This window comes from Eptesicus fuscus, chromosome 20 (genome assembly GCF_027574615.1).
Source record: "Eptesicus fuscus isolate TK198812 chromosome 20, DD_ASM_mEF_20220401, whole genome shotgun sequence".
NCBI lineage: Eukaryota > Metazoa > Chordata > Mammalia > Chiroptera > Vespertilionidae > Eptesicus > Eptesicus fuscus.
This window is the reverse complement of record NC_072492.1, coordinates 48,411,523-48,432,961: the sequence shown is the minus strand read 5'-3', so window position 1 is coordinate 48,432,961 and position 21,439 is coordinate 48,411,523. Positions and strand designations below refer to the sequence as shown.

General features: G+C 62.7%; 2 protein-coding genes across 6 annotated transcripts; one reads left to right on the top strand and one right to left on the bottom strand.

Moving 5' to 3' along the window:
• Nucleotides 1-773: 773 nt before the first annotated feature.
• Nucleotides 774-6,909, bottom strand: TSEN54 (tRNA splicing endonuclease subunit 54). 5 transcript variants are annotated; one of them, XM_054709715.1, is made up of 11 exons: nucleotides 6,833-6,909; nucleotides 6,541-6,705; nucleotides 6,381-6,444; nucleotides 6,214-6,297; nucleotides 5,781-5,879; nucleotides 4,586-4,638; nucleotides 4,311-4,409; nucleotides 3,456-4,099; nucleotides 2,142-2,202; nucleotides 1,686-1,802; nucleotides 774-1,264 (listed from the first exon to the last, which is right to left on the bottom strand). In XM_054709715.1, the coding sequence occupies exons 1-11, from the start codon at nucleotides 6,886-6,888 to the stop codon at nucleotides 1,114-1,116; spliced, it is 1,593 nt and encodes a 530-aa protein (XP_054565690.1). In that variant the 5' UTR covers nucleotides 6,889-6,909; the 3' UTR covers nucleotides 774-1,113. The 5 variants fall into 5 exon arrangements, with proteins under 5 accessions (XP_054565690.1, XP_054565691.1, XP_054565692.1 ...); XM_054709716.1 differs by having other exon boundaries at nucleotides 5,781-5,834; XM_028130597.2 differs by having other exon boundaries at nucleotides 1,116-1,264; nucleotides 1,690-1,802.
• Nucleotides 6,910-8,044: 1,135 nt separating this feature from the next.
• On the top strand, nucleotides 8,045-21,401 carry CASKIN2 (CASK interacting protein 2). Its single transcript, XM_008155061.3, has 20 exons — nucleotides 8,045-8,128; nucleotides 9,293-9,767; nucleotides 13,528-13,579; nucleotides 14,088-14,185; nucleotides 14,552-14,697; nucleotides 14,808-14,903; nucleotides 14,990-15,120; nucleotides 15,278-15,386; nucleotides 15,684-15,792; nucleotides 16,017-16,111; nucleotides 16,550-16,811; nucleotides 16,919-17,040; nucleotides 17,128-17,188; nucleotides 17,301-17,392; nucleotides 17,581-17,691; nucleotides 17,800-17,901; nucleotides 18,015-18,153; nucleotides 18,321-19,796; nucleotides 19,884-20,106; nucleotides 20,488-21,401. Exons 2-20 carry the CDS (start codon nucleotides 9,674-9,676, stop codon nucleotides 20,576-20,578), a joined length of 3,609 nt encoding a protein of 1,202 aa, XP_008153283.2. The 5' UTR covers nucleotides 8,045-8,128; nucleotides 9,293-9,673; the 3' UTR covers nucleotides 20,579-21,401.
• The last annotated feature ends 38 nt before the right edge of the window (nucleotides 21,402-21,439 follow it).

The window sequence follows — 21,439 nt, the reverse complement described above, 5'->3', positions numbered from 1 at the left end:
GGAGGCGTGCCGCGCCTAGTGTCCCGCCGCCTCCCCTGGAAGAAGTAGTTCCCGGAACGCGCAGCGGCCGGGGCCTCCTCGCCGTCCCTCCCACCCCCGTCCTGGGCGCTGAGGGAGGGGCAGAGCCGGCCGGCTCCTCCTGAGCGCGCCCACCCCCAGCAGAGAGGGTGACCCTCGGGTACACGGCCAGGTTTCGGGACCCAAGAGCGAGGTGGCGTGAGGACGGGGGCGTCGCCGCGAAGCGCCTCCCCTCGGGGCGGGCTCCCAGCCTGGACTCCCCGCCTCCGAGGCCCAGTCGGCTGGCCGGCGCCCGAGGCCCCGAGGGACCGCCACAGTGACGGGCGTTTTTAGCACGATGAAGGGGGTTGGAGCAACGAGAGGCGGGAGCGGAAGGGGCGCGGGGGCCAGGCCCGAGGCGTGTATGGCGGGCTCCACCGCACAACTCCGAGTGACCAGGGTTCAAACCACACCGACAGGGCGCCTCTCGGCCAGCCTTCTACCCGGACCCGCTGCGTTCAGGGAAAGGCCCGTGGGGTGCCGCTCCCCTCCCTGGGCTACTTTGCAGAGAGAGAAGTTGACGAGAGGCCCATGACCTCTCATCCCTGCAGGTGCGGGGCCGCGGACTTCTCTTAGTCCCCACAACAGAGAAAAAGCACTCTCGGTGGGTGGGCAGAGGCTCGGGCCTGGGGTCCAGCTCCAAGGACACCGGGCTGGGGCTCCCGGGGGGGGGCTTGTGCAGTACATCCAGCCACAGGAGAAAAAGAATCTTTTTTTAATGGCTATGGCTTTTGGCTTTATCGCAGGAAGCAGGCACCCTCTCGTTTCAAGGCACAGAGTCCTCTCTCTGCCGCACCTCGCTGGGTCTCTAGAATCCAGTGCTGAGTTCCAAGGACATCACTGCAGGCGGGCGGCAGTCCTGGGGCTTGGAAGCGCTGCAGCAGCCAGGTGGGGGGCTCAGCGTGGCTCTTCTGCAAGCATCAGATACCCGGGGCCAAGGCCCAGACTAGCCCTGCAGCTACAGGGTGTAGGAGGCAGCTGAGATGGTCCCTGAGAGTAGACAGTCCAAGCCCCTCCAACCCCCCCTAAGCAGGCCCCAGGCCGTGCCAGAGCTGGTCAGTGTCCCAGATCCCTGGGCAGTGTGAAGTCCCTGAAGCTGTAGAAGGAGAGGTCTCCATGATCCACCAGGGCAAATATCAGAGGAACATCCCCGCTCTGGTAGGACAGCCGCTTGAGAGTGCAGAGGTCTGGGACTGGCTCATCAAATCTGCAGGGATAAAAGTGAGACTGAGACCTGGATATAGCCTACCCACCGGCTCTGAGACCCCAGCCCTCTGGCTCCCAGGGAGGGGGAGCAGGAAGTCTGGGCCCTGGGCTCTCCTCTCTGCATACTGCATGGCTAAGTTCAAGAGAAACCCAGAGTCCTGGTTGGGTGAGGGGGCTAGGGAGAGGGAGGTTCTCACTGAGCTCAGGACCAACGTGGCATAGGAGAGACTACCTGCAAATGCCAGGAACGAGGGCTGGGAATCTTGGGTTCCCACAGCGCCAACAGGCTGTATGGCCTCACTTCAGTTACATAATCTCTCTGGACCTTTCAGGGACTGGCAAACTGGTCAGGGGCATGAAGAGGTCCACCGGGGTTTATAGGACTAGCAGCAGCCAGGGGGCAGTGCTTGCTGGTCTCATACCCACTGATGCACATCCGGGCGTAGGGCTTGCCAGGGTTATTCTTCCGGAAGGTGGCCACGGCGTCAGCCTGGTAAACATCAAAGCTGATCTCCAAGCTCCCAGACTTCTCCGGCAGCCTGAGAACACAGTGAGACACTTCAGGGGCTCTCCTGTTCCACCTTTTCTTCCCACACCGCCAGTTCCAGGAAGCAGCCTGTCCAGGGGAACTGGGGTCCTGCGGTGAGGTGCCACGTGAGGGGCAGGGGGAGGCCCAGCTGCCTATCTCAGAACCCTAGGGATAAACGCACCTCTTGTCTCTCACTCGTCCCACTCCCCTAGTCACAAGGGAATTAGCCAGGTTGGGGGTCCATGGAATGATCCCCCAGCTCATTCCCAACTTCAGGAGTCAAATCCCAGCTGCCAACTCCTGCTGGCAGCCAAAGGACTGTGGAGACAGGCTCTACCCGGAAACTCACCGGGCACCCCCATCAGCAAGGTGTGTCGTCTGCAGCACAGAGATACGTTGAAGGACTGCGGCTGTAAGGACAGGGAACGTAAGTTGTTGGGGAGCGCAGCCATCTGCAGACTCCCCTGACATTTCTCAATCTGCCATCTAGTTTAGGGTTCCCAGATTTAGCAGATTTTGTAAGTATAGGTATGTCCCATGTTGTTTATCTGAAATATAACTGATCGTGCGACCCTAATCTGCCATGTTCCCATAAGGGTTGTAAGTAGCTCTGAATCCGTTAATACTGTTCTTGCCCTATTACAGTGATTTTCAACCGTTCCCAACTCATGGCACACCTAAACTAACTACTAAAATTCTGCCGCACACCAAAAAATACATTCTTTTGCCGAGCTGACAAAAAAGGTATAATTTTGATTCATCCATACCAGACGGCTATTGTGTTGGCAGCTGTCACTTTTTGACAATCTAAGGGAAAAGAGGTCAGTGCCCCTGACTAGTCAGATATTGCATATTTAAAAAATTTTTGCACTGGCGAGGTAGCTCAGTTGACTAGAGCCGTGGTCGGCAAACTGGCTCGCGAGCCACATGCGGCTCTTTGGCCCCTTGAGTGTGGCTCTCCTACAAAATACCACGGCCTGGGCGAGTCTATTTTGAAGAAGTGGCATTAGAAGAAGTTTAAAAAATTTGGCTCTCAAAAGAAATTTCAAGTGTTGTACTGTTGATATTTGGCTCGGGTGACTAATGAGTTTACCGACCAATGGATTAGAGCATCAACCCAATACACCAAGGTTTCAGGTTCAATCCCTGGTCAGGGCACATAAAAGAATCAACCAATGAATGCACAAATAAGTGAAACAAATCGATGTTTCTTCCTCTAAAATAAAGTAAAAAATTTTGCGGCACGCTGGTTGAAAATCACTGCCCTATCAGTTCCGTTCTTAACACTGCAGGGCATGCAGTAAACCTTCCTCTTATTGGCCAACGTATCCCCTCCCTGTTCCCTCTAACAGCGTAGGGGGAATGGGATCACAGCGAACTGGTGGCAGAGCCATCCACGTGCATCTTGCATATGACGTTAAGGTGGTCGTAGTTTTCATTTTCCCCCTCCGGCACTGATTCACCACCTCTGAACCTTCCCACATGGGTCCTTTCGGTGCTTTCCAGAACAGACTGTCCCCGAGAGTTCCACTTCACGGAACAGCTCTCCTCCCTCATCTTTCTTAAGCCTCAGTCAGTCGTGTTCAATCCATGCCCTGTTCAAAGTTTTGTGATTTCTTAGCTGCCAGTGGCCTATGGGGCTAAAGGCAGGGTGAGGCAGTACCTGGGGAGTCTGCCTGGCTGGGACTCAGCAAGGGGGTGACATGCTGGCCCCACAGGTGCTGGGGGCGGCTCTGGGCGGTCTGTAGGTGCCGTCGCTGCAGCAGCTGTTTGTACTCCTGCCAGCTGGAGCAGAGCTGCACCTCGGGATCCGCGTTCACATCCTCCCGCAAGTGCTGGGCCTCTGCCTGCTGCTCCCGTTCGCGTCTGGACAGCTTCTCCTTCCGCTGGTTCAGCTTCTGGCACCAGGACTCAGCATCTGTCTCCCGCCCTGCGACATTGGCCGGGAGCAGCTCGGGGGCTGGAGCAAGCAGGAGGGTGTGGCGGCTGTCTGCGGCCATGTTGGGGAAGGAGATCTGCTCAAAGTTCCAGCGTGGCTTCCGAGTCCCCTTGACCCCATTCTCCACTTTGCCATTTTCCTGGCTGCATCCCACCACCTCCCTGGCCAGGCCAGGGCAGGGCTCCAGGGAGCCCAAAGGCTGAGAGAGGCCCGCTGGGCCCTTTAGAGGGCTCGACTCCTGGGGTTTCTCCTCTGGGCATCGGCTGTCCTGGTTGAGGGAAGGTGGGATAGAGGTTCCCAGGCTCTCGGGTGTCCCATCCACTCCCTGAAGGGCGTTCTCCAGGGTCTTGGGCTTCTTATTAACGGACCTGAGGGATGAGGGGAGGAAACGCAGCGCATCTGCTCCTGGTTGCTGAGGTGCACACGTCCCACGCGTGCCCCACTGCCTCCGAGCCTACACAGGAGCTGCCCAAGCCCAGCTCTTAGACCCACCCATGCATTCTCCCAGGTCCCCAAACCAGCACTCTCCACAGCTCTGGCCCTCAGCTCCCTGGGTGGTGGCCGGGTGGGGAGCATTACCGAGAGCTGGAGCTCCTCTTCCTCTTGCCAATCCCATCCTCCAAGCACTGGGCCCTGCTGTCCAAGTTCAGCTGCCTCTCATAAGGGGACAGGATGGAGCTGTGGGCGAGAATGAGGCAAGCAACAGATCCTCTCAACAGAGCATTTCCAGCAGAGGCCCCAGCCCACGTCCAGGAGCTGTAGCTCCAGCCAAGGACTCCAGGTAAGCAGAGGCCACTTTCTACTTTGGGGCCCTGGACTAGAACAGACAGGAGGGAAGTGGAATAGGGACTTACCTTGGCTGGAACCGCCGAACCACATAGCCCAGTCTCTTCAGGTGGCTGAAGACCTCGAAGGAAAAAAAAAGGAAAGGTTCTGTGTCCTTTATAAAAGACCACAGAGTTTCTCCAGACAGAAGCCGCCCCCCCCCCCCCCAATTCCAAACCTGGGAACTGGTCGGACCACACTCCGTGATAAACACCCTCCCCAAACTAAGGTCTCAGTATGAATGAATTCCTGTCTCTTGCTTACCTTACTTGGCACAAAGTACACAGAGCAGTTTCTTGACTTAAATGCAAATCTCAAAAAGCTGATAGCTGATGGGCCAGGCAAAGACGTATGCCCTAAAATTTTTTGATACTAAAGCTGCCAGAGTGAAGCTCCTGACCACAATGTGGACAAGACAAGACGGCAGACGGTGGTGCACGCCCCGCTCCACCCTCCAGAGATGCTCATCCTCCTGTCCCCATGTCCACACCAGAGAGACGTATGCAGGGACATCCCCCATCGTGCTCCACCTCTCAGCAGCCTTCAACGTAATTGACAACGTCTTCCTTGAAAGACCTCTGCTGGCTTCCGTGATGCCACCCCTGCTGGCTTTTCTCCTGCGCTGCTCTGCTAGACACGCTTCAGGCTCCGTTCCTGGTCTCCTCTGACCCCTGACCCCCTCATGTTGGAGTACCCTGGGTCTCAGATGCAGCCCTCCGCTCTGGCCACACACTCCTACAGCCCCCTGGTTTTAAATGCCCTCCATGTGCTGCCCAGCTGGCGTGGCTCCGTGGTTGAGCAGGACCCATGAACCAGGAGATCAGGTTTCGATTCCCCGTGTCCCGCGCCCCCCGCCCACCTTGCAGGCTTTATCCCCAGTAGGAGACATGCAGGAGGCAGCTGATCAATGATTCTCTCTCAGCACTGATGTTTCTATCTCTCCCCCTCTCCCTTCCTCTTTGAAATCATTTTTTTTTTAAAGGTATAAATACCGTCCATGTGCTCATGATAACCACACTATGTGAGTCCCCCACTTTGTCTTCTTCCTGGCACTCAGTCTATGAGGTCAATCTTTCCTTTGATGCTGACTATTCCTTGCCACCACTAGGATGTGAGCACCATGGCAGCAGAGCCTTGCCTGTCTCATAGCCCCAGCATGTGGCTCTGTGGCTAGCACCTCGTAGGTACTTGTAAATACTAACTCAGTGGACGGGCGGCGGATACCTGATACTGCAGGAAAGTCACAGTGCCCTCCGTCAGCAGCAGCTGGTAGGCCTCCTGGATAGACAAGGGCAGGTCTTCATGGAAGAGCTGGATGGAGCCCTGGAAGTGGGGCCAACGGCTCAGCTTGTAAGCCCTCCCTGCAGTGGCACAGCCAATGGAGCAACTTCCTGACTCCAATACCTGTGCGCCCCGCGCCCCCTCGCCCAGCATCACAGCAAGGATATAGTCAACCAGGAAGTGGGGAGCAGCAGCAACTCTAACATGCACGGGAACCCCTGCTCCCTGCACGGCGTTCTTGTCTTCTGCTCTAGAAGTCAGCTTACAAGCTCCCTGAATGCTCAGTCGTGTGTACCTTTTCTCCAAAAAGCAAAACACATGCTCTTCCGGTTCCTCGGTCCCAACCCCTTCCCCACCGTCCTGGGGCCCCACTCACACACTCCAGCAAATACAGCGCCTCCTCGGGGTGCAGCCGCTGCCGGCCCTGCTCTGAGAAGCCCATGGTCTGCCAGAATTTACCCTGTGCGGGACCCACAGCACCGGTCACAGCGGAGCCGAGAGGGGAGAGGAGGCAGTTCCCCGCCCCTGAACACCGCCGCTCACCGCAGGAGTCTTCAGCTCCACGAACCCCTCCTCCGGTCTCCATTCGGCGGCCACCAAACTGCCCCTGGCCAAGAGTGGGTCTCAGTCTCCCGGGAAGGTCTACCTACCTGGCCCGTCCGGCCCGCACGCCCCGGCCCCGCCCCCGGCCCGGCCAGCTCACAGGCGCTCCACGCGCTCCTCCGCCAGCAACTGCCAGAGCTCGGCGCGGCACAGGCGCAGCCGCTCGGCCTGGGCCTCCGAGCCGTCGGGGAGGAAGTCCTTGGGGCCATGCGAGCGCTGGGGCAGCTTCTGAGGCCGCGCGCGGGCGGCGAGGAGCTCCCGGGCACTGGGGCAAGAGGAGACGCGGGTCAGAGCCGCGCGTCGGGGACGCCTGCTCCAGCCCTGAACCCCCGTCCCCTTCCCCGCGCCCACCCCACGGTCCCGCGCGCCCTCCAGGCCTGGCCGCGCCGCACCTGAGCACGCGCCCCGCAGGCACCTCGATAGTTGCGGGCTCTGGTTCGGGCTCCATCGGGCCGCCGCCTGCGCCTGCGCGCGCCCCACCCAGGCTCCGCCCACCGCCGGGACTCCGCGCGGCCCTAGCGCCGGCGGATCGCATCTCCGCGCCCCCGGTCTCCCGCTCCACCCGCGGCTCCCCGCCTTCCCTGCGATCCCGGCTCCCAGCGCAGACTTGTGCCTCGGCTCCGGGGGCAGAGCGTTCGCAGGTTTCTGGATGTGTAGGCGCTTCCCTCCACTGTCCCTAGCCCTCCTCGGGGCTCCCCTCTGGTAAAACGTGAGGAACGTGGCGTCTGAAAGTGTGGTAGGAAGAGTCAAATGCGTGACCCTCCTCTCCGCAGACCGGGGCTGCTTTAGTCCCCACCATCTGGCTGGACAAGGACGGAAAAAGAGGGGGTTTAGAGAAGGGAGAGCGGTGGGTTCCCCAATTCCGGCTCCGCAAACTTAAGGCCGCCGGGGGCTGTTAGGTGCGGGCTGGGTGAGCTCGGGTTTCCTTCAGGGTCTTGCGTTCGGTCCCTTCTGAGGGGGTTGGAAGCCGGGTTTCAAGAGCCCAGGGGGCGGGAGGCGCTGTCCGGCCCGTGATGGTGCTGAAGCGCCACCCCAGTCTGTCATTAGCACCTCCTCGAGGCTGGGGTCCACCCCGCCGCCACCGTGGGCCGCTCCAATACCGTCCGCTAGGTGGCACCATTGCTCCGATCAGCCAGTGCATCGACGACTCGGAACGCGGGGGGAGGTCACTGCGGGAGTCCCGGGAAGGGCGAGGGGCGGAGAGCAAGGGGGCTTCCCAAGGGGGGCTTCCCAAGTGGGGTCCCCGGTTTCCAGACTCCACATCACGTCCTCTGTCCCACCCAGTCACACACCTTTCGGCCTAAACTCGATCTCCAGGTCGCCCCGGCTCCGCAACTGGAACTCAGGGACACGAGCTCTCTCCCCCCCAACAACCTCCGCTGCACCTGGGCGCATGCGCTGACCCGCCAGCTTCTCCGCTCCGCAGGAGAGGTGGGGGTGGGGCCTGGCGCGGGGAGGGGCGGGGCCGCAGGCGCTGACTGACAGCCCGATTGCGCGGCCGGGACGGTCCCTCCGCTCCCGATCCGGCGGGAGGGAGGGGGGAGGGGCGGGATTTCCTGCGGGAGGCGCCGAGCCGGCCTTGGAAAAGGAGGAGGAGAAAGGGGCTCAGGGGGGCAGTGGGAGCCGCCGTCCAGAGTGCCAGGGACCGCGCGGGGCCAACCGGACCCCCGGCGGGGCGGCCGGGAAAGGTGAGACGGCGCGGCCCGAGCTGGGGGGCAGGACCCTTGAGGGCGGGCACAAACTAACTTTTCCTGCGGGATCAGCGGGCGCCTCCGTCTCTTTGCTCCTTCCGTCCTCCTTCGCGCCTCCTTATTCCGTCCTCCCGCATCAATCGCTCCAGCGCCGGTCCCAATCCGTCCCTCCCGCCGCTTTGTTCCCCAGGTCGGCCTGGGCTGGGTTGGGGTTGGGGGTTTGCGCGGCGCTGGGCGGGCATTCCGGGGGGCGGGGGAGCCTGCCCGACCCCAGGCACTGCCAGGGGCGCCCTCCCCCCATGTCGGCCGCGGGCCATCAGAGGGAGTGCCATCGGAGGGAGTGCCATCTGGACGGGGCTTGGGACGTTTTGGGAGCGAGGGGTTCCCAGCCAGAGCCCCAGGCCTGCCGGGAATCATGCCGGTGTCATGCCGCAGGACTCGGGCAGCAAATCCGTGGCCCATGAGGAACTGACGTAAGCTTTTCTGCAGTGAAGTTGGGGCTCGGGGCCTCAGGTTCAGGCTTGGGGGGCCAGGCAGCCCCATTTGCCAGCAGTGCCCCAGCGCTGGTCTCTGTTCTTTGCCCAGCTGCTTCTCCAACCCGCACAAGGCGTGAGGATAGGTCAGCAACAGGTGCTGTGAAATCTCCCCGCCAGAAACGGGGGGCCGTAAGCTCCCCACTCCACTCTGAATTCATCAAGAGCCCTGCAGCGAGGGCCTCCAGCTATTATAGTAAAGCGCAGGGAGGGAGGAGTCTGGGGGCTGGCACCTTCGGCAGGGAGTGACCCTCCTGTCTGCCTGTGCCCGCCCGACCCTCCCGGGCCCCACCTCCTGGCACGCAGCTGTCCGTGGGTGTCAGCCCTGGGGCTGTGGAGAACAGGCCGCTGCCCAGCCTGCCCAGGTTGAGATGCTGCCAGGTGCCCTGGGGCCTCAGTGACTCAGCCCCCCTCGCAGAATGCCACCTCTCCCCCCTCCAGATAGTCCTCTCATGCATGGCAGCTCCCTTCCCGCTCTGAGTGGCCAGCCCCTCCCTTAGCTCCTAGGACAGCCAGCGTGGTTGGGGGGCTCCCTGGAGGCCCTGAACTACTCTTCCTCAGAGCCCTGCTTCGGGGACCCTCGCAGGCTCGGGCCTAGCCCTCAGCAAAAGCACCGCTCCTTTTCCAGACCCCCCGAGACCTGTCTGCCCACCACTGCCGCCCGAGGCCCGAGGGAATGCTGGCGGCTCTCTGGGTGGGCACCGGTGCTCCTGAGCCACGCTGGGGAGATTGGCGCGCCCAGTCCCGGCCCATCCCGGGCTGTCGGAAGCTGCAAGCTGATATCTGTCCAGATTTCCGAGCAGCCTCCGCCCCCTCGGAGATCGGCTTTCCTGCTTGTGGCGGCAGCTCACGAAGCACCTTGTTGGACTACCTGTCAGTGCCTGACACGCTCCCCAGGACGCCGGGCCCCCCAGAGGGCCGAGGCATGGCACCCTGACGCCTTGGCGCAGACCAGTGTTCGGGCCGCTCCCCTGGACTTCCGAGCCCAGAGCCCAGCCTGGGGACCAGGATGGGTCGTGAACAGGACCTGATCCTTGCTGTCAAGAACGGAGATGTGACTGGTGTGCAGAAACTGGTGGCTAAAGTCAAGGCTGCAAAGACAAGTGAGTACTTGATGGGGGGACTGTCCAGCTGAGACCCTCCTCTGAGTGCTCAGGTTGCAGAGAGAAAGGGGGGGGGGAGGAGGGGGAGGTATCACGGGGGCCTGGGGAGGGGGGGAGAGAACTGTCTTGTTCTATACACGGAGTGCCTCTGTGTGTGAGAGCCAGAGAGGAAGTTGGGTCCCCCTTGCTGTGTGTCTTAGGCAAATCACTTAACCTCTCTGGGGCTCAGTTTCCTCACCTGTAAAGTAAAAGGTTGGAGTACATTCATTCAAATTAGTATTATTTTTTTAATTCCTCACCCAAGGATATTTTTTCCGTTGCTTTCTAGAGAGCATGGAAGGGAGGGAGGAGGGGGAGAGAGAAACATCTACATGAGAGAGACACGTCGATTGGTTGCCTCCCCGCTCGCCCCTGCAGGGGAACGTGTCCTTGACCAGGAACCGAACCTCCGAGCCAAACCAGCCAGGGCTCATTCAGATGAGTTTTGAGAGCCTATTGTGCGCCAGCCAGGCCGCGCTCTGAAGCGCTGGGTCTCGGCCGTGAATGAAACAAACCGGAATTCCTGCCCTCGCGGGGTTTTCTTCCAGCAGGTGGTTTTTCAGATTGTTCTCTGGAGCCATGGGGTTTCCGAAAATGGGCTGGGAAAGACTGACAGATAGAGCTGCGCCCCCACCCACACCGCTTCCACCAGCTCCTCTCTGCGATGAAGTCTTAGTTTAATGGGCATGTCCATAAAATAGCTCTAAACAGAGCTCTGCTGCCTGAAACAAAGGCCGGCACTACCTAACCACTTGCTAAAGCCCCTTCCCCCTGCCTTACCTGCCTGTGTCCCTGGTGGCATGTGGCCTAAGCTAATCTGCTGGAGGTTTCTCCAGAGCCTGGGGTCACTAGTCTTGACAGGGTTGTGGGGTTTTCGTGCATGGGTGGCCACACCTGGGCCCCATCTCCTGGGAACCTCTGCTGTGAGACCCCAAGGAGATTAGACCTCTGGGCCTCAGGGCGAGCTCTCCGCGCCTTCCCAGGAGGACGCTACACTTGTCCCCTGGAGCCCCTGTACCAGCAGGGGCGGGAGGTGGCTGCTGCCACCACACTGGGACTGGAGGAGAGAGGGTCCCCCCAGACTGCTGGGCCTCTAGCCCCAAGATCCACTTTGGCTAATGAAAACATCTAATTGTCCCCTCCCACACCTGCTAGTGTGGGCGCTAGAAGGAAGGATGTTAAGGCTCCCGCCAGGGCAGGAGACCCAAAGTAGAGGGAGATGAAGCTGTAGGGGTGTCTCTGTGCCCTGGGGAAGTGGGTGCAGGGTGAGCACGATGGGGAGAAGGCGCTAAAGAGGTCCCTGGAGCCCCCAGAGTGGGAGCCACTCACCCTTCTCCCCTCACCTCTGTGTTGTTTTTGGCAGCCTGCCCAGTGGGGCCTTGGTTGCGCCGCCGTTGGCCCCAGAGCCCTGGGGCCTCAAAGTGAGTCCAAAGGAGGACAGGTGGGTGGGGTCTGGCGGCTGGTGGGAACCTCACAGCGGGGCTCCTGGGCTCCCGGAAGGTTCCCTGTGTCAGGGGGAGATGTCTGTCGGGGAAGCAGTCTCTTCCCCGAGCCCCCAAAGGGACGTGAGCACAGAGTGGGCGCAGGCAGCGTGACAGGGTCCTGGGACGGACACCTCGTGAGGCCCTGGCCCTGTGCCTCCCTCCCCAGACCTCTGAGAAGATGGGAAAGCTGGTTTAAAAAAAAAAGGAAATCAGCAGGTGACATTGTGCAGACCCTACAGCTCATGAACTCTTGTGGTCCCCTTAACTCCCTGCCTCTACACCCACTTACAGATAAGGAACCTGACCCCCAGAGAGCCCAAGGTCACACAGCCATTGTGCGGCAGAGAGGCCAGCCGTGCCCTCTGCCTGTGCTCCCACACTTGGCTGCTCATCAGAATCACCTAGGATTGTTCTGGGCGCGCTCACTCCCTCCTTCCCCCACTCCCTCTTCGCGCTGTCTCCTCTGGCCAGAGGAAATGGAGTGGGCTGGGGCTGGCCCGCTGAGCTCACATCCTCTGCCCCAGCCTAAATCAGGAGTGACCCTTCCACCCTCAGCCAGGCCGGGAAAGAAGGTTGTGCTGAAGGGGAAGTGCCTGGAGCCGTGCCAGAACCAGGACCCTCCGCCCTCCCACCAAGGTCCCCAGCCCAGTCACTGTGAGCCTCTCCCCCACCGCCTTTCCGGCCATTGTTCTGGAGAGAACAGAGCCACCCAGCCTGGCCCTGCCCGGCCCCTGTTCCTGTCTCTGCTGTCACATTGTCTTGTCACTCCCCGGAGAGGCTGCCCCTCGCCGCCACGCTGCCCCGTCCCTGGCTGTCCAGCTGGCGCAGGTGGAGGGATCTTCTGGGTCATCTTCACTGAGGCTCAGAGCGGTACCTCCGCCAGGAGGAAGCTGAGCCAGGCCCTTCCTGCTTCCAGAGCCCTTGCTTCCCAAGACCCCGGCTGGTTCTGTGGGACCAGGACTTCCGTGGGGCCGGAGGAAGGCTGGGAGGCCTGCGCTTGTTCTCGGGGGCCCTCCCTCCTCACCAGAGTCCCTCGTTGGTTCAGTTTTTTGCCTTCTCGGCAGTAGCCTAATTCAGCTCAGCCCTAAATGTAGCTGTGCCCTCCCTCCCCGTCCCACGCTCGTCATTTCGGGGTTGGTCCCTCCCTGTTGGAAGCGGGCCCTGTCTTGCTGGGGTATTCAGGGGCCCTCCAGGGCCTGGGGGCAGGCCTGGACCAGCATGCTTGGCACCCCGCCTGCCCGGGTTGAGCCTCCTCCTTCCCTGCAGGGGTGTGTTTCAGCAGAAGGCAGGGCCGCCTGTGACAGGCATTCCCCTCTGCCCCCCCCCCCCCAGCACTTACCAAGGACCACCCCCTCCTGTACCCTGGCTCACGAGTGGAACACACCTGCCTGAGTCCTGCCCCTGAGGGGCTGAAGCAGCATCCTGCCCATGCCTCTAGCTCCTCTTGCCACCACCCAGCAGAGTCTCCTGCCTGGGCCCAGGGCGGGGACTGTCCCAGCTTTTGCTGAAGGACAGCGTCTTGTTGACAATGGCTGATGTGCAGGGAGTGCTGAGTGGGGATAGCTCCCATCTTTTGCATGCTGACAGGGTCCGCAGCCCTTGTGCGCAGGTTTTGTGATCAGCCCATTCTATAGATGAGGACACTGAGTCCGAGAGACTCTGTGACTTGTCCAAGATCAGACAGCTAAGTACGCGGCCGAGCCAGGGCATGGTGTAGGTGTGTCTGGCACCACCTGCTCTCCATGCTCCATTCAGGGGTGCGGTAGGGCTGGGCACTGTGGCCCTGGCATCTGCCCTTCCACTCTCCAGCCTCTAGCGCCCCTCTCCTGTCCTTCCCAGCCCCCTCACCCCAGCGGGACAATGAGACTCGTTCCCTGGCCCGTTCAGGCAGGAATGCTAACCATGTGCTCGTGGGCCTGTCTATTGAGGGCATGGCATGCCAGTGCCCCCCTCCCCGCCCCCTTGGCGCTATAAACGAGCTGGGCTGGGGGCCCAGGAAAGCTAGGCCACCGCCGCAGCAGCTCGCTCCCTGCACTCCTTGCCCTGGAGCTGATGGGCCAGTGGGCCCTGGTGCGGAGCCAGAGGTACAGGACGCTAAGGGGCCATGGGGCAGGTGCTTTTCTGCACACCGAGAGGTCAGCTGGATTTGGGGGGTGGGTGAGAGGGAGCACTGGGTGAGGGTGTGGCTAAGGGCGATCATTTGAGGGTGTCCTGACGCCTCCTGCTCTGACCCCCAGAGCTCCTCGGCTCCACGAAGAGACTCAACGTCAACTACCAGGACGCTGATGGGTGAGTGAGCCCCGCACCTCCTGGGAGCTGTGCCGTGGGGGAGGGACGAGTGGGAAAGACCTGGGCCTAGAGCCCCTTCCCCTCTCAAACTTGGCCCTTGAAGTGTGTTTGCTGAAAGCTCCGGCCTGCCTGTATAGGGTGGGAAGGGGGGGTCCTGCCCCTGAGAGAGGGGAGGGGCCTGGTGCCTCTCTGAGGGGCCTCCTTGGGTCAGATTCCTGCCAGGCCCCCTTTTCTCCCTAGAGGATAGGAGCCCTCGGGCTCCTGCTCCCACGGCCCCCTCCCCTGGGCCGGCTGGGGGGGCAGGCCAGACAAACAGTCCTCTCAGCCCAGACACTGAGCCCTTTCATGCCGCTGCCCGGCTGCTCTGCGCTCCCACGGCCGGGGGGGTCCCACAGTGGGCAAGTAACCCAGCCCTGCTAGCCCCCCGGATGGGTCCGGTGTGGAAGACAAGGATTTGGGGGGTAGGGGCTACTCACTGACACCCCCACCATGTGTCCCACCACGCTAGATTCTCTGCTCTGCACCATGCCGCCTTGGGGGGCAGCCTGGAGCTCATTGCCTTGCTGCTGGAGGCTCAGGCCACTGTGGACATCAAGGACAGCAATGGTGAGACCCCCAGGGAGCCCCCTACCCGACCCTGCAGTCGGAGCTGGCTTCCGCTACAGCGCAGCAATGCTAATAGATGTTGGCATCGTTTCTCGGGGCTTGCAAATGCTTCACCTCTTCAGTCTCCATCACATGTGGGGTAGTGGGTGGTACTGACGACCCAGTTTCCAGGGGAGGTCATTGTCAGGAGGTCACCATGGTGGGCAGGGTACGGCGGACCTCTTGCTGGCCAAGCCCAGGCGCAGCCAGCATCGCTTGCGTCGCGTCTGTCTCCCTTCCCGCTGGCGTGGCTCCAGACCCTGCTCGGTTCCCTTCCCTGACCCCGCACTGACCAGGCCCCCCTCAGCAGCCCCTTCCCTCCTGCAGGCATGCGCCCGCTGCACTATGCCGCCTGGCAGGGCCGGCTGGAGCCCGTGAGGCTGCTGCTGCGGGCCTCTGCGGCCGTCAACGCCGCGTCTCTGGACGGGCAGATCCCGCTGCACCTGGCTGCCCAGTATGGCCACTACGAAGTGGTACGTGAGCCCGCCCGCCCGCCCGCAGGGGCGCTGGGGCAGGGGGCCGGGGCTGGCACTGAGGGGCTGGCCAGGCCAGACCCCTCACTCGGCTTCCCCTTTGCCCCCAGTCAGAAATGCTCCTCCAGCATCAGTCCAACCCGTGCCTGGTCAACAAGGCCAAGAAGACGCCCCTGGACCTGGCCTGCGAGTTTGGGCGGCTCAAGGTGAGGCCTGCAGCCCTTGGGGGGCTGGTTCTGGGCGTCTGGGGGCGTCTCAAGAGGAGGCTCTACCTGGGTGCTGCTGATTGCAGGTGGCCCAGCTGCTACTGAACAGCCACTTATGTGTGGCCCTGCTGGAGGGCGAGGCAAAGGACCCGTGTGATCCCAACTACACCACACCCTTGCACTTGGCTGCCAAGAACGGCCACAGAGAGGTCATCAGGTACTCATCGCTCCCCCCACCTCCATTTCCTCATCCCCTTCCTGGGGAGCCAGCAGTGTCCCCTCAGTGCCCTGCCCTGCTGACCTCTTCACCCTGGTCCCCAGCAATTGGCTTCCTCCCCTGCCCCCACCACCCTGTGACTCCCCTGCCTCCACAGGCAGCTGCTGGGAGCTGGGATTGAGATCAACCGCCAGACCAAAACGGGCACGGCGCTGCACGAGGCCGCGCTGTACGGCAAGACCGAGGTGGTGCGGCTGCTCCTGGAGGTGGGTGTGGGCGCCCGGTCAGCCCGCAGGTGCCCACAGAGCCCCACCAGATGCCGGGTCGGAGGCCGGCTGTGGAGGCTCTGAGGGGTGTCCCCCACCAACAGCAGATGGACCTGGTTCAAGTCCCACTTCTGCCTCTTACCGAGTGACCTTGAGCTCGTCCTTGACCCTCCCTCTGAGCTTCCATTTCCTCACCTGTAAAACATGAAACTAGCACCTACCTCCTGGCAGTCGTGAGGATTGTGGGAATGACAAGCGAGCTGCTCAGTGCATGCTCACTCCGCACTGTGTCCCCAGGGCGGGGTGGACGTGAACATCCGGAACACGTACAACCAGACGGCCCTGGACATCGTGAATCAGTTCACCACCTCCCAGGCCAGCCGGGAGATCAAGCAGCTGCTGCGGGGTGCGTGTGTGTGTGTGTGTGTGTGTGTGTGTGTGTGACCCAGCCCGGGGGCCTCCGTCCAGTGGGTACAGGAAGCGAGAGTGGAGTCGCACTCCTGGGCTGGGGCCTCAGGGGGAACGCTGTGGGGAGGAGGAGGCAGGGACCTGGGAGGGGCCTGAGGGGACATCAGGGGCAGGAAGGCGTCCTAAGGACCGGGATGACACCAGTCCTCCCCCTTCTCTTAGAGGCCTCGGGGATCCTGAAGGTTCGAGCGCTCAAGGACTTTTGGAACCTCCACGATCCCACGGCCCTCAATGTCCGGGCCGGGGACGTCATTACGGTGAGGACCTGGTGCAGGCATTCCTCTGCGAATACAAGTGTCGCTGTCACTTACTTGATGGGGACCTCCTGTGGTTAGGCTCTGTGCTAAGGTCTGATAGGACTGTATCGTTGGTTTCTCTCCAGCCCGGGGAGGCAGGTGCTGTCACCTTTCTCTTTGTAGAGAGGCTTAGAGAAATGGAAGTGACTTCCCCAGGCCACATAGCTAGCAAGCAGTGGAGCTGGGATGTCAACCCGGGCTGATGCAGGACTCGTTTGTATGCTCTAGAGGCACCCGGGGGCCTGGGCTGGCTGCTGACGGCAGGGGCAGAACTGTGGGCTGACTTGTGCATCAGAGACCAACTTCCTGGGGGTAGGGGACCGCAGCTCCCGGGCTGGCCGCCTGCCCGGGCTTGATACAGGAAGTAACCACTGCCTCCCCGTCCCCCATTTGCCACAGGTGCTTGAGCAGCACCCTGATGGCCGCTGGAAGGGCCACATCCACGAGAGCCAGAGGGGCACGGACCGTGTGGGCTACTTCCCCCCTGGCATTGTCGAGGTGGTCAGCAAGCGGGTGGGCATCCTTGCGCCCCGCCTCCCCTCTGCACCCACACCCCTGCGCCCGAACTTTTCTCGGACACCGCAGCCCCCTGCTGACGACTCCCTGCACCCTCTCACCTATGGCCAGCTCCCTCGGGTGGGCCTCAGCCCAGACAGCCCAGGTACATCCTCCTGGAGGGCAGCCTGGCACCAGGGTGGGCGTCTGACTGCCAGTCAGCTGTTGGCAGGGCCAACTGGGACTCTAACCCCTTTGCTCCTGCCTTTCCAGCAGGTGACAGGAATAGCGTGGGTAGTGAGGGCAGTGTGGGCAGTATCCGCAGTGCTGGCAGCGGGCAGAGTTCCGAGGGCACCAACGGCCATGGCCCTGGGCTCCTGATCGAGAACGCCCAGGTACGAGGGAGGGGGTGTTGTGGGGGCAGGGCTCCCCCTCCTGCTGCCACTTCCCCGAACGCTGAGTCGCTCCTTCCCTGTGTGCAGCCGCTTCCCTCTGCCGGAGAGGACCCGGGGCTGCCGGGACTGCACCCCCCATCCCTGGCAGGTAGGAAAGGTAAATGGGGCCTGGATGGGCTGGGAGAGGTGCAGGGGAGGTGCTGAGGCCTTGGCACCCTTCCTCCCGCCACCCCTGATTCCATTCCTGTCCCTCCTTAAAGGCAGCCTGAGCCACCGCCCTCTGGCCAACTGTCACTCTGGGGAGCAGCTCTTCACCCAGGACGTGAGGCCGGAGCAGCTGCTGGAGGGGAAGGTGTGGCCTCCACTGGGCAGGGGGCTGCGGGCCCAGGGTGGGGGTTGCACGGGCCTCAGTATGGACTTAAGTCCCTTCTCAGGCCAGGCCCCTAAGGGCGGCTGGCTGGGCCCCGGCCCCGGCCCCGGCCCCGGCCCCGGCCCCTGCTCAGCACACGGCTCGTTAATGTCAGCCCTATCCGACCTCAGGACGCCCAGGCCATTTATAACTGGCTCAGTGAGTTCCAGCTGGAGGGCTACACCGCCCACTTCCTGCAGGCCGGCTACGACGTGCCAACCATCAGCCGCATGACGCCTGAGGTGGGTGTCCCACCGCCATGCCCAGCCCCTCTGTCCCCATGCCCTCCCTGTGGGAGGGCGGGAGGGTCCAGCACGCAGAGCAGGGGCTAACGGCACCATCTGGGGCAGGACCTGACAGCCATCGGGGTGACCAAGCCTGGGCACAGGAAGAAGATCGCCTCGGAGATCGCCCAGCTGAGCATCACCGAGTGGCTGCCCAACTACATCCCGGTGAGTGGGCGGCCGGCACGAGCTCCCACCCTCAGCGGTGGCCGTGGCGCCTCCGGGCTGGGGGCCGAGGCTGGCGGGGGGGCCTGCTCCGACCGGCGCTGGTGCTCTCGCAGGCGGACCTGCTGGAGTGGCTGTGCGCGCTGGGGCTGCCGCAGTACCACAAGAAGCTGCTGAGCAGCGGCTACGACTCCATGGGGCTGGTGGCCGACCTCACCTGGGAGGAGCTGCAGGAGATCGGCGTCAACAAGCTTGGTGAGCCCCGGCTGCACTGGGGCCTCTGGCCAGGCACCCACCGGCCGCCAAGGGTGTTCAAAACGTTTTCAGGGTCCAGGCCCAGAAGAGAGAACGGAGTTCGAGGGGAACTGGGGTGACCCTTTGCAGCCCCACTAACCCTGCCCCGCCCCGTATCCACCCCTCAGGTCATCAGAAGAAGCTCATGCTGGGGGTGAAGCGTCTGGCCGAGCTGCGGCGCGGCCTGCTGCACGGGGAGGCCCCAGGCGAGGGCGGCCGCCGCCTGGCCAGGGGCCCAGAGCTGATGGCCATCGAGGGGCTGGAGAATGGGGACGGACCTGCTGCGGCTGGCCCACGCCTTCTCACCTTTCAGGGCAGCGAGCTGAGCCCAGAGCTACAGGCAGCCATGGCTGGGGGTGGCCCAGAGCCACTCCCCCTGCCCCCTCCCCGCTCCCCAAGCCAGGAGAGCATTGGAGCTCGCTCACGAGGGTCTGGCCACTCACAGGAACAGCCTGCCCCTCAGCCCAGTAGTGGAGACCCCAGCACCCCACAGGAAAGGAACCTTCCGGAGGGCACAGAGCGGCCCCCTAAGCTTTGTTCCCCCCTTCCTGGCCAGGGGCCTCCTGCTTATGTCTTTATGTGCCCTCAGGGCTCACCCTCCAGCCCCGCCCCAGGGCCACCTCCGGGTGCACCCCGAGCCTTCTCGTACTTGGCTGGCCCCCCTGCTGCTCCTCCAGACCCGCCTCGGCCCAAGCGCCGGTCCCACAGCCTGAGCCGCCCGGGCCCGGCTGAGGGGGAGGCCGAGGGGGAGGCCGAAGGGCCGGTGGGCAGTGCCTTGGGCAGTTACGCCACCCTCACCCGGCGACCAGGACGCAGTGCCCTAGCCCGGACCAGCCCTAGCCAGACCCCAGTTCGAGGAGCTCCCCGTAGCCAGTCCTTTGCCCTTCGGGCCCGACGCAAAGGCCCCCCCCCACCTCCTCCAAAGCGCCTCAGTTCTGTCTCTGGCCCCACCCCGGAGCCACCTCCACTAGATGGAAGCCTCGGGCCCAAAGAGGGGGCCCCCGCGCCCCGAAGGCGAACACTGAGTGAACCAGCTGGCCCATCAGAGCCCCCGGGCCCACCTGCCCCAGCGGGCCCCGCATCAGACACGGAGGAAGAGGAGGATCCGGGGCCTGAGGGGACACCCCCATCCCGGGGCAGTTCAGGGGAGGGGCTCCCGTTTGCAGAGGAGGGGAACCTGACTATCAAACAGCGGCCCAAGCCGGCCGGTCCCCCATCCCGCGAGACGCCAGTGCCCACCGGCCTCGACTTCAACCTCACAGAGTCAGACACTGTTAAGCGGAGGCCCAAGTGCCGGGAGAGAGAGCCGCTGCAGACGGCGCTTCTGGCCTTTGGAGTGGCCACCGCCATGCCCAGCCCCTCTGTCCCCATGCCCTCCCAGACCCCCAGCGAGTCCCCTGTGGCTTCTCCCAGCCCTCCTCAGCCAGACCCTAGCAGCCTTCCAACTCAAGGAGCTCCAGCCCCTCTTGCTCCCAGCCCTCCAAGCCAGCCCTCCAAGCCCCCCTGCCCCGGGCCAGCGCCGGAGAACTCGGCAGGCCATCGGCAGCGTGGGGAACCGGAGCCCCCCGCTCCGCCCGCCGCCCTCATCAAGGTGCCCGGAGCAGGTGAGGCAGGGCCTGGTGCGGGGCCGGGCACTGTTGGCAGGGGTTGTGTCCAGCCCGGTTGAGTCACAAGCCAACCTGTCTCTGCAGGAACAGCTCCCAAGCCTGTGTCTGTGGCCTGCACCCAGCTGGCATTCTCTGGCCCTAAGCTGGCTCCCCGACTTGGCCCCCGCCCTGTGCCGCCTCCACGTCCAGAGAGCACGGGGCCTGTGGGCTCCGGCCAGGCCCAGCAGAGACTGGAACGGACCAGCTCGTCCCTCGCAGCCGCACTGCGGGCCGCAGAGAAGAGCATTGGCGCTGAGGAGCGAGAGGGGTGAGGGCTGCTGGGCAGGGAGGGGGAGAAGGTGGCGGCATAGGGAAAGTTTCCTCCCATATCCTCTTTCCGGGAGTCCTGGGGTTGTTGGGGGGCAGGGACCTCACAGGCAGATCCTCAGTCTGGGGACCCCCTGTTGGAATGGGAGGAGCCCAGGTCTTGGGAGTCACCTAGGTCTGACCTGCAGGGAAGCTGGCTGCTGCCACTTAGAGGCACGTGAGCTTGGACAGGTCATTTGAGCCCCAGTGCACGGGTGTACGGAAGGGACACCTTCCTTCTTGGAAAGCACTTGGCACCAGCCAGGCGCTCACCAACAGCCCTTGCCCAGGGCTGGCGGGCGATCTGATTACTGGCCGATCTGACCCAGTGCCCCCCCTGCAGCCCCCCCAGCACCTCCACCAAGCACATTCTGGATGACATCAGCACCATGTTCGACGCCCTGGCTGACCAGCTGGATGCCATGCTGGACTGAGCTAGACCCACCTGCAGCGTCCATTGCCTTTGCCCCAGCACAGAAGTTCCTGCCGCCCCAGCAGGGTCCCTCCTGCTGCTCCAAGCCAGTAGCTGTCAGCACTGCAGTTCCAGGGGAGCAGCCCCCCGGGGGGGCCAAGGGAGCTTGGCAGAACCTGATATCTCAGCGGAACCCCTCCCAGTGTATAACCTGAGCAAAGAGCCCTACCCTTTGGTCAGGGACCCTGGTAAGAGCTTCCGCCCAGGGAGAAAGGTGATGGCAGAGCTTCTCTGCCCCCCCCCCCCCCCCCGCCCCCCACAAGTGTCTCAAGTTCCTGTGCCAAGGTCCTCTTGCCACCTGCTGTGCTGTCCGGGTGCAGAGGCTGGCGGAGCGGTGTGTCTGGCCGGGTCCCCGCAGGTGTACATAGGACATGTAAATAAACCATCAGGGGCCTGCTTGCCGGAGGGGGCAGTGCCCAGGCCAGACACCGGTTCCTCCCCTGCCTGCCCCAGTGAGGCAAAGCTGGCGGGGGTGGGGGCAGTGGGATTAACAGACCCCCAGAGTCCAAACTTTTTCAACTGTAAATGTTATTTTTTAAGCAGAGAGAAATGCATATATTTTAAATGGAATTTATTCTATAACTGCCTGAGAAGACGCAGTGGGGAGGGGCTTCCGGCCACAGCAAGAGTGCCCACTGCCCAGCCTGACCTGGTTGGCGGGCCCTGGCTCTGTAAATTAACCTCTTACCCAAACTAACGCCAATGAAAGTGTCATTCCACGTGATCGCTGTGTGTTTGGGTCTGTGCCGCGGACCTCGGCGGGAGCCCTGGGCTCTGTCGCTGTGGAAGGAGGAAGGCTCGAGCCCGCCTCTCCTCCCCTTGT